At 33.7% G+C, this 12309-nt stretch overlaps 1 protein-coding gene across 1 annotated transcript; it reads left to right on the plus strand.

Annotated features, from left to right (window-relative positions):
- Positions 1 to 1002: 1002 nt before the first annotated feature.
- On the plus strand, positions 1003 to 7632 carry LOC136226486 (nucleobase-ascorbate transporter 4). Its single transcript, XM_066014988.1, has 14 exons — positions 1003 to 1403; positions 2232 to 2329; positions 2427 to 2612; positions 2759 to 2859; positions 2953 to 3028; positions 3713 to 3772; positions 3881 to 4065; positions 4754 to 4850; positions 5260 to 5346; positions 5439 to 5497; positions 6008 to 6099; positions 6270 to 6347; positions 6935 to 7095; positions 7189 to 7632. Exons 1-14 carry the CDS (start codon positions 1301 to 1303, stop codon positions 7405 to 7407), a joined length of 1602 nt encoding a protein of 533 aa, XP_065871060.1. The 5' UTR covers positions 1003 to 1300; the 3' UTR covers positions 7408 to 7632.
- The last annotated feature ends 4677 nt before the right edge of the window (positions 7633 to 12309 follow it).

Here is a 12309-nt window from a genome sequence, read left to right on the forward strand (position 1 = left end):
GAGAAACATATTTGGTGGAAATAAGAAAGATAGTTTTGTCAATGGCAAATAACTACGCACAACTTTTTATGAAAAACTCCAAATCGTAACTTTTTATGAAAGCTTCGAAACACTGCAGTTTTTAGAGAAAATGTTAAACGCTGCGGTTATATAAACCTAACCAAACGCTATATTTCTTACGGTTTGAAGTGAAACGCTAAACATTTATCTGAAAACCTGAAACAAGTACTCCCTAAGAGTAAATATTGTATTAGGTAAAAATACAGACTATTAAATTATTTAGTATTTACTCAATTTATTTATTCAAAAATAGAAAAAAATGATTTTTGTTTTTTTTTTCCTAATAGGAGATAGGGCTGTGCATCGGTTTAAAACCGAACCGAATATCGAAATATCTAAAAATCTTGTACCGAACTGAACCGACGTAAGAACATAAACCGAACCGAATCGAACCGATTTTTTTCGGTTCGGTTCGGTTTTTCCCGAATTAACCGAATTATATAAAACTTTACAAATAATCTAAAAAGCACAAAACTTTAATTCATATACTAATAGTTATATTAAATGTTTTTTTTAAGGTAAATAGGTGTTAGATTAGAATTTAATGGTTATATTAAATTAAAACTTAAGGATGTTAGATTAGAATTTAATGGTTATATTAAATGTTTTTTTTAGAATCATGAATTCAAAAATTAGATAGGTGGTGTGTATAAATTTAGGAAGGATTATAATTTATTTTTCCAACCATACATGTTTTATACAACATAGTAGCAACTAATTGGTACGGTTCGGTTATTTCGGTTTTTATACAACATAGTAGCAACATAGAGCAAAATGAAATTTTTATTCCAAACAAAATAAAAAGGACAGAAACGGAAATAAGAAAATGTACTTTCACATTTCTGAAATCACAGCAGGCAGTGTGCATAGCATGAGAATGGCAAACAAAAAATAAGAAACCGAAGAAGAAGGTGAAGAAGAAAATAACTATCATTACAGCAAGAGAAAAGAGAGAGTATAGAGATAGAGAGAGGAGAGGTCACAATCAATCAGCTATGGTAGGTAGCTCTCCGAAGAAGAATAATATCCTTCTTCTTACTCAAATTCCAACAAGCAAAACCCCTTAACTTTTGCTTCTTATAGTCACAACAATCTCTGCCTAACGCTCCTTCTTCCTCCTTCCTCTCTTTTCCTTATTATCCATATCCATTCTTCGGCCAGAGAGACCTCTGATCTCTTCTCTCTTTATGCTACATTTTAGTTTTGCTTTCTTTCAAACAGAGTAAAACAGACTCAGAAAATGGCGGTCGGAGGCGGTACTAAGGTCGATGAGCTCGTACCTTTTCCTGTCAAGGATCAACTTCCTGGTGTCGATTTTTGCGTCACCAGCTGTCCATCTTGGGGTACCTTTTCTCTTATTCCAGTATCCATTCTGTTTTTGTGCTCTGTTTTGCGTTTTTTTTCCATTGTTTGAAAATTTTGGCTAGTTTTGCATTTGCCTTCTCTGTTTTTTTTTTTTTGATCGAATTCTCTCATTACTGTTGATTGAGTTCCCGCGTTTTTTTCTTCTTCTTTTGGTTCTATGTTTCTTGCGATTTTCTAGTCTATAATTCCTTCATTGTTTGTGTTTTCCTTTTCCTGTTCAATATTATGTTAAAATGCCTATGCAACTGCTGGTGTTGCGATTAGTTTTTTTGATTTATTATTTTTCTGAAGTAGATTGTGTTTGGATGCTGAAAAAAAAGTGAGGAGAACTTAGAACAGTAACCGAAAGGAGATTTTGATTTTTTTCGTTGTTGTTCGTAAAATTTTCTAATATATCTGTGTCATTTCACGGGACGAAGATTATATTCTGTTCTGTTTGTTCCTGCAATTTCTGGCTAGTCAAACAAAACTTTTGTCAGACAGGCTGTAATTGGCTACGTTTTGCGATAATCTCATTTCCGATTCTGGTCAACGTGGTGGTTTTGATTATATAGCTCAGAAATAGTTGTTATTGAAGGTCTAGAAGTAACGTCTCGAAATTAGAATAATCAATTTGATTATGGCAATAATTGCTCCATTGTTTATGGACAAAAGCACAAAGCAAGTTTCCCTTTGACTTCATATGCATGCTCATTTTCTTACGTTCCAGAAAATTCAATAATATATTTGTTAGGATCAATGATGATTCAGAAATCGGTAATTAATTTCTGTAAATTTTAATTAAAAACTTGTTCTAATTTTTGCAGCCGAGGCCGTCATTTTAGGATTTCAACACTACCTAGTGATGCTTGGAACTATTGTCATCATCCCGTCCATTCTCGTCCCTTTGATGGGCGGTGGCAATGTAATGCTTGGTGCCATGCTCGTAAAGAGCAGATTTATCAATTTGAAAGCAGTGGTTCTGTGACCTAATTTGAACTTTTTTTTTCCCCGAGTATCAGGTGGAGAAAGCTGAGCTTATAAACACTATGCTATTTGTTGCGGGAATAAACACACTCTGGCAGACTTGGTTTGGTTGCCGGTTGCCTGTAGTGATTGGAGGATCCTATGCTTTCGTTATCCCTAGCATCTCTATTGCTTTGAGAAATAGCACTCGGGGCAACTTCGGATTCCTCAATCCCCATCAGGTTGGCAATGCTGCAGTTTTTCTGCTTCTATTTGTTTTCGGAAAACATGGAAAGGAAGGTTTAAGATAATTGGTACTTTGAAAAGCACAAAGGAACCGAAATGTGTGTTTGTTTTTGCTGATAATGCCTTTCTTGTTGGTTTATAGAGGTTTGAACAATCGATGAGGGCTTTACAAGGAGCACTCATTATTGCATCACTCTTCCAAATGGTTATTGGCTTCTTTGGGTTTTGGAGAATATTTGCTAGGTAGATTCTGTACTAGCAGAAGAATGGATTGGTTTGTCTTCATTAATCATGTGCTTACTTTGAGGAGTGATTTTTGGATATTTTGTGATGCAGATTTCTTAGCCCTGTTGCAGCAGTTCCCCTCGTGACTCTCACCGGACTTGGGCTTTATGCACATGGATTCCCACAAGTAAGAGTGCAAACAAGTTCATCAAAAAAAAAAAAAAAAAAAAAAAAAAAGTGTGCAAACAAGGAAAAATCTTGTGTAGCAAGTGTTAATTGAGCATGCAAAAACAAAAACTACAATTTCAAATTCCTGATTTGACTTTCAATGATTTATTAACATAATTTCAAAAATCCATTCTAAATGTTGAATGATGTCAAATTTTCACTTGTTGCTTGATTTATTATGCTTTCTTGTCTTCAAATACTTCAAAATAATTCTGGAAACAAATTGTGCTAGTTAGAAACTGGATTACATTTGTTTGATTTGTCAGTTAATGATATGTTAACAGTTCCTGGGAGATGAAATGAATTGTTGTTCCTTATGTTCTCATTCATAGCAATTAAGATTTTCTATTTAATAACTACTCAAGTCATCCAATTCAATATTGAGGATACAATCTGAGTTTGTACGAATGCAGTAACTCCTTGCCTCTTCTTAGACCTCTTTTTTCATCAATTTGACTTGTATTTGGACAATGGCGTTTCATAAGTTTGAATTAGTTTTATTTGCAAAGTCCTTCAGATTTACTGTGATTGACTTGATTAATTTGGATAACGTTGAACCTGATAAAACTATTTTCGATAGAGTTATTGTGTTCCAGCTGCGTTGCATTTTCTTCTGACTATACCTTTCTATTGATGCTTCTAGCTTGCAAAATGTATTGAAATTGGACTTCCAGCATTGATAATGGTGGTTCTTTTATCCCAGGTGAGTGGCATCCCTTACTAATCATTCTTACACTGAAAGCTCTTGGGAAAAAGAAATTCCAGATGTAGTTGAGTTATGATCTTAATTTAATGTAACTGATGCTTGCAGTTTCTTCCTCATTTGATGAAATCAAATGGACCTATAATTGGCCGATATGCAGTCATATTCTCTATTGCAATTGTATGGGCTTTTGCTGAAATTTTGACAGCAGCTGGTGCATATGATAATAAATCCCCAAACACACAATTTAGTTGCCGAACTGATCGTTCTGGGCTCCTTAGTGCTGCTCCTTGGTGAGCTATTATCTAAAACTAAACGTCCACTTATTTGACTGATCATTCTGCCAATAGCCTGAGTTCACATCTGAATTATGCATTCTATTTTTCCCCAATTCTGCAATTTTTATGCTGTTACGTTAATACTGTGGGTAATTTCTTGTTTGCCAATAGCTCAAAATCCCAAAATAAGATTTGGATTCCCAAAATTATTGTTTATGTGTACCGTTGTGTTTTACTTTGTACCATACTGATCGTGCACTAGCATAATTGTCCACTTACATTTTACAAGCTACAAAAGACAGACAATTCAAAATCTAATTTTTGTTTGCTAAGAAAGAAGTGGAAGTTGGCTTGCAATCATGTAGACATGTAGGCATCCTAAGCCTGAATATTTCAGTAGCTCGTCATAGGTCCTCGAAAGTATACACTTTCGTTATTATGCATTTTTAATGTTCTAATATGCACAAAGAAGATGAAGTACAGTTCCCTGATTCATGCACTCTTATGTTTGAGAATTTTAACTCAAGACATACCTAAAACCGATGACTGTGTTAGCATCCTCTACTAGGAAAGCGTACTTACCTTAATCATTCCGCTCTACTATTAAAAGTTGCTGGTTTGCTATTTCAAGCTTATGCTTTAACTCCTTAAGGGGAACAATTGAATCAGTACCACTAATTATGTCTTATTTGACTGTAAACAGGATAAGAGTTCCCTATCCATTTCAATGGGGAGGTCCTACTTTTAGTGCTGGTGATGCGTTTGCAATGATGGCTGCTTGTTTTGTTGCTATTGTTGAGGTGATGATTTTCAACAAAATACTTTTCAATCATTCTTTTCATAGAGCCCAAAATATTGATTTGTGCATTTGATTTGTTCAATTCTTTTCTCAACTGATGTAGTCAGTTCTACAAAAGTACTTGTGGACGTTGTCTTCTTTTCATTTTTTCATGAAGAGAACTCACTAGATACATTAAACACTATACTATTTCTAAAGTTTCCTTTTATTTTGGTAACATACCTGAATGCAATCTCAATGTTTTTATAATTATAAATGAAGTTGGATTAGTTGTACGACTTCATTCTGTTCCATGTCCTTCCTCTAAGGCCAATTATCCTCAAAGTTTCTAACCAATACTTGGTTCTTGTCATTGCATTTCTTTTTTTTTTCATATTTTTGACATCTTTTAAGTAAACTTTTGGTTGCAGTCCACTGGAGCAATTATTGCAGCGTCCAGATATGGTAGTGCTACTCATATTCCACCTTCTGTACTGAGCCGTGGAATTGGATGGCTGGTAACTAGTGATCTGCCATTGTATTTCTTTTATTACTTTTCAAATTGCTGGTTTTGATTTCTCAATAACTCTTTAACTTTTATTTTATTTAGGGAATTGGAAGTTTGCTGGCTGGAGCATTTGGTACAGGAAGTGGCGCAAGTGCTTCAGTGTAATGACTTAACTTCACTTGCTTCTGTTGTAGGAGATGAATTCTTAAATATAAATGAGTATAATTTGTTAGTTGCACCTTCATTTGACTTTATTACCTGCAATAGAATCAAGTGGAACTTTTTTGAACCAACTTTGTCCTTTGTAGCCTATGTATTTGATCTTCTGCTCTCATTGTTAAACTACTTTTATGTTGTGGCATTCTAGTGAAAAGGCACTCATCTTAAAATTTGTGTTCATTCACTAGAACAGCTCTTAGAAAAATGCTCCCTAACGCACAAATTAGGAGAAAAAAAATTGTGCTTTGTTTTTGAAGTTATTCATTGAGTTGCAATTTGCAAACAATTTTTCTGCTAAATTAAAACAATTCCATGGATGTCTATTCAAAATAAAAATCAAAACTTCCAAGCTGTTGTAGTCATAAAACTTAATCAGTGTTGCTAGATAATGATCTTAACATTTCTTTTCCGGCTGATCACGTGATCTAATAACTATTTGATGTACCTTGTAGCGAAAATGCTGGTCTGCTGGGATTGACACGAGTTGGAAGTCGGAGAGTAGTACAAATATCAGCAGGCTTTATGCTTTTCTTTTCTGTGTTAGGTGCAGCATTTGAATTCTGTTTATCCTGTCATATGATAGTCTGATAATTGTACTTCTATTCATCTCTAAGTTTTCCATCTCATTTCGTCTTAGGACTTAGCCAAACCACTTAAAAATTTCTTTACGGAACTCTGGAGTTCTTGTTCTAATTGTAGCATGATCTCTAACAGGAAAATTTGGGGCTGTTCTTGCTTCAATACCTTTGCCAATTTTTGCAGCTCTGTACTGTATCCTCTTCGCCTATGTGGGTATGTATCCCATCCCTTTACTATATCTTGGTAATTATGGCTGAAAAAGTAAAAACCATTCTGTAGCTAACCAGTTATGAAGTGGCAGAACACTTGGATTCAAAATACATACTGGCTATGTTGCACGGAAACTGTGTTTCACGTTTTCCCGTCTTACAAAACATTTCAGATTGTGTTTTTGTAATTTAAAAAAACAAAAATTGGAATCTCATTTCTTAAACTTTGGAAAATTATTGCCTATGATGTAATGTTTTTTCAGAAGTGGATCCATGCTAATCACATGTTCAATGAATCCTAACATTTTCTAGATCATCTTCCTCAAGTTTTGAAAATGAAAAATTCACCTTTTTCCCTCTATTATATAACTTGTATGTAATTTTTGAATATATATATAATTAAACTTGCATTCTTATAATTTTTAAAATTTATAAATATATATACTTTTACTATTTACGTGTTCCCCAAGTTTCCTGTTTCTATATTTTTTAACAAATATCCTTTCCGGTTGATTCCGTGTAACATAGCAGCATACGGGAATTCAACTAAAATTTGGGTTCTTGACATTGATGTACTCGTTGGCTATGCAGCTTCTGCTGGTCTTGGATATCTTCAGTTCTGTCACTTGAACAGCTTCAGGACAAAGTTCATTCTTGGCTTTTCTCTCTTCCTGGGCCTCTCCGTGCCACAATACTTCAATGAATATCTCTTAATCTCCGGATACGGCTCTGTTCATACTCGTGCCATTTGGGTGCGTATATTTTACTTGTAAATCACTTCCTTGACTCTCTCTTAATATAAGTAGTGCTAAAAGAAGTTGCAATTTTTCTCTTTGCTTTTGCAGTTCAACAATATAATTCAAGTGATATTTTCATCTCCGGCAACTGTAGCAATCATAGTTGCATATTCCTTGGACATCACTCACAGTTTAAGGCACAGCGCAACTCGTCGAGACAGCGGTAGGCACTGGTGGAAGAAATTTCGAAACTATGATCATGACATAAGAAGTGAGGAGTTCTACTCTCTCCCTTACAACCTCAACAGGTTCTTTCCTTCTTTCTGATGATACTTTGGAGCAGTAAGGTTTCGTTTTGGGGGGAATTTAATGGGTTATTCTTAAATTTAGTAGGATACAAAAATATTAGTTTGTATAGGTAACTTTAGCCATGGATTTTCACTTGGAATCATTATTGGCATACGTTATTGGGTTCAATATTAAATAGATATGAAATGATTATACATGTAACAAGGATTCTGAAATGTTTATTGGAGGAAGTTCTTGAAATAGATATAATGGATTAGCAAAATTGACATTCAAAAGGTTTTAGTGGTTTAGTATAAGGAAAGGAAACAATTAAATTAGAAGAATGAAATATATTTTTAAACAATTTGAATTTATGAGTTTCTTTTATACTTTTATTGCGAACTTCAACTTTAATTTTACTCTCTCCGTTTTTAAAAGATGTTAGGTAAGAAAAATATGTTCGTTTGGAATAGTTGTCATTTTATATAATCAAGAGAACATTTAATACTTTTTGCATACTATATCCTTGTATTTAATGTTGAATATAATAAAGTAAATCAAATGTTTTGTGAAACAGTGCAGTCTCTTAAATAACTTATTACATATAACTAGTTATAACTAATTGGAATTTGAAATATAAAGGAATTTGATTAGAGATACGATAATTAAGAGATAAATAACAACATATTGCAGAATATTGACTTAGTAATTCAGTTATTCACTGATTTAGTCAATCGGTTATTATTTCCCGGCAAACTGATAGCGCTTGAACCGTTAGTTTGTCTCGGAGTTAAAGGAATTGAGCATTGGAAAGTGGTTTTGTGAGCAAGTCTACAGTTTGGTCCAAACTTGGAATATAGCAAACATGAAATTCCCTTTTGGCGACTTTATCACGAATAAAGTGAAAATCGAGTTCCAAATGCTTAGAACGGTCATGAAAAATGGGGTTGATAGAGATGTAAACAAGGCGGGGCGGGGCGGGGATTTGGTTTCCCATCCCCGTCCCCGCCTAAACGGGGATTCCCCGTCCCCGCCAGCTAAACGGGGACAAAAAATGTCCCGTCCCCGCCCCACGGGGAAACCGCGGGTACGGGGAATCCTCGTTTACCCATTTAGTACAAAATTGCCCAATCTATATCCTTTGCTTAACAACCTGAATAATGCTTAAAGTATGAAACAAAATTAATAAAAGACTATGTCTAACAGAGCATATCCAAAAGAAAATAGATGTGGATGCAAAAATTGTAAATAATTCCAGCAAAGTTTTCGGCAGTTTCATAAATATTAAAGTCCATAAAGACCTTAAGATTCTCTGGGCTGCTAGGACATAAGCAAATGCAATGAAAAAACCACCATCAAACTTGGGTACCCATAATATATCTTGGAAACATGAGCAGTTATATGCAATACTGTCCCCTAAAAATATCCCAGTATTCTGGCAAACATTAGAGTTTTCATCGTTTTCAGGAAATGCTCTTGTTGTTGCATTGGTATTTAATAGTCCACTACCTTCATGAAATACCAAATATGTTGCAAAGGCTACATAACTCCTCGTCATGTAAATATTTTTCATTTTATTTATATATAAACGAAGATTAATCGGAGATTACCCATCGGGGCTTTACGGGTACGGGTACGGGGATCCCCGCGGGGCGGGGATACCATTTCCCGTCCCCGCTCCGTACCCGCCTACAGGGACCATATTGGTCCCCGTCCCTGCCAAAAAATGGGGCGGGGAATCCCCGTCCCGACGGGTACGGGTATTATCCGCCCCAGTTGCATCCTTAGGGGTTGACCATAAAATATGTTGCTTTTAGATTGTCATACACAGAGTCGGTGGATGAGGTACATTACAACCAATTTCAAACATAAGCATTTGGATCCAAGTGACTTCTAAGGCAAGAGATGTTAATGCCCTATACTTAGCTTAAGTGGATGATCGAGTCACCGTGCGTTGTTTTCGGGAATGCTACCAGACAAGATTAGGTCCAACAAACACGACCTAACCAAAAGTGGACTTTTTATAATCCAAATCGCCACTCTGATACGCATCAGCAAACCCATTGATTTCATGACATGTGTTTCAATGTAATGCAAGATCATGTGACAGCTTGGAGCGAAGATAGCGAAGTATTTATTTCGCTGCCTTCCAATGATTTACAGTTGGTTAATGTATAAACTGACTGACTTTGTCACTAAATGAGATATGTTTAGACATGTAATCATGACATACTAAAGACCACCAACAATATTGTAATAGAGAAAATGATCATCAAATGGTTCATTATCATTGAGATTCATTTTGGTTGAATTAAAGGGTGTTGAAATGGCTTTAGAATCACTCATTTTTTTTATGTAAGGAGATCTTGGATGTATTTATGTTGGTTGAGTGTGACAGTACAGCCAAGAAAATATGTCAATCGACCTAGATCGATAACAAACTTAGTTTGTAATTTTGACACTAAATGGGAATGGCTAACTTATCATTGCCGGTGACAAGTATATCGTCCACATAAATTAAACAGTGAAGTTGCGCCCTTTTGGTGGCAGATAATATAGAGAAGAATCTACTTTGGAGCATGATAACCCAATATCAAGAAATTTTTTAGTGAGACATTTGTGCACATCCCAAGAGCTTGTTACATGTATTTATATATTAATTATTTTTAGATAGTATTAATTTTATTTATATAATATTTTTTATTAAAAAATAAGAAATATAAAAATACAAATTTGACTAATCTCTAAGGGTCCGTTTGGTACGTTGTAATGCAATGTAATGTAATCAAAGTTGTAATGTAATCAAATGTGTAATGTAATGGAATGGAATCATGATTACATTACCATGTTTGGTTGATAAATTTTAATAAAATCCATAAAATGCAATTATCATTACAATAGGTAGGTTTATGTTAGTTAAATACAATTTTCATGTTTTTTTATGCATTTTTCGGATTTTCATGTTTTCTTCAATTTCTTTTTCATTTTTCGTTGTTTTTCTCATTTTTATTTTTTTTTCCGTTTTTTTCATTTCATGTTTTTTCGTGTTTTTTCTTATTTTACCATTTTCGTGTTTTTCATATTTTTTCTCGTTTTCATGTTTTTTCATTTTTTTGCATTCTTTTCCGTTTTCGGTTTTTTCACATTTTCGCATGTTTTTTCTCATTTTACCATTTCGTGTTTTTCATATTTTTTCTCGTTTTCATGTTTTTTCATGTTTTGCATTTTTTTCTCGTTTTCGATTTTTTCACATTTTCGCATTTTCGCATTTTTTTTCAGTTTTTATGTTTTCATGTTTTTTTTCGTATGTCATTAGTAATAAAAATACAAGGGCTAATCGTAATGGGGATCCATATCTATTTTGTTTGTAATGCCCATTACATAAATTTATGAAGAAAAATTGAATGATGTAATGGTGATTCCATTACGACAAAAATTATATGACTAACCAAACATGGTAATTAACCTCCATTGTAATGGTCATTCCATTACGATGTCCATTACAGCGTACCAAACGGGGTCTAAGGGTTTTATATGTCCGATTAGCACCTAGTGTTTTTTTACAACAGTGATCTCCGTATTTGAAAAAATACATTATAAAGTCCTCAAGTGTTATTTTGTTCAATAGTTTAATCCATCTATTAATTTAAATTACTAATTTTTCCTTTACTTATTTGGAATAAATTATATTTTTGGTACTTGAATTTTAGTATGCATATACTTTGTACCTAAACTTCAATTTTACACATAAAAATACTATTATTTTAAATATTGAAAACACAATTTTATATATTTAATATATTTATTTTTTTCACTCTTTTTTTTTCTCTCATTTCCACCAATCCAATTTTAATAAAAATATAATTTTAGTTGAAATTTTTTAGGTTATAATTGTAAAAAAAATTTCTCTTGTTACATATAATATAATTTATACAAAATAAAAAAAATACTGGTAAATTTTTTTAATTTTTTAAGGCTTTTAAACAGCCAATACATATTATCTCTAACTTCAAAGGGACGGGTAATGAACCCGGATCTATCAATAACAAAGAACAGATTTAGGGTTACCTCTTGTAGCGCAAATCCGTTGAACATCAGTGGAAGAAATTGACCATAGCTCCGTCTCACGATTTAGAGACTGCTACACCAAAGGAGCCATCACCGTTGTTCCACGAACTAAGAGCGCACTCCGAAGACAGAGGAGGGTGGCGACTTCTTGATGAGAATCAAATCCATGCTAAGAACGAGATTATATTTACGAATTTTAGTCCTTTATTCGATAATCCTATGAAGCGTGCGAAGTTCAAAATGAAATAATTTAATCTCTTTCGAGTTACACGAATATCAAATTGAAAACGGATCAATTAGAGTTAAATCATTTTGAATTTGGATTTTGAGGGAATTGAATTTGGATTTTAAGGAGATCTAATTAAGTTGGATAATAAGTTTTGGGTGGTGGAAAATTATTTGCAATTTAAAGAATTGCACAATTTTTCTTTGGTACGGAACTACATAAAGAATTATGAGGATGACTTTTACTTTGACTTTCTAGGTAATAATTTTGACTTGCTTAGTTACTTTTTTGCCTTTATATTTATTATGTTTATTTTAATTATGTAAGGGCAAAATATGTCCAACATGATTTAGTTTTAGTCTTTAAATATTTCCAATTTTCTAAGTTTGTAACAAGTTTCATCTTAATAAAAATATTACTCTTAAAGAGTTGTGAGTGGTTTCTCTTGTGTTTTTTGGGGCACTACTTTAAACAGTTCGGGATTAAATCCTTAATTGTTGGAGACTGAGATTGGGTCTTTACAACCTAGTTTTGTAAGGGTTCTTTTCTGTCCGACCCTGATTCGTTAGCTTTCCTAGGGATCAAATCTAGTTATCGGGTTTTCGAGGCACTGTTCCTCATGGGTTCGCATCAGTTTGGTATCAGAA

Source organism: Euphorbia lathyris, chromosome 4 (assembly GCF_963576675.1).
Source record: "Euphorbia lathyris chromosome 4, ddEupLath1.1, whole genome shotgun sequence".
NCBI classification, from domain to species: Eukaryota; Viridiplantae; Streptophyta; class Magnoliopsida; order Malpighiales; family Euphorbiaceae; genus Euphorbia; species Euphorbia lathyris.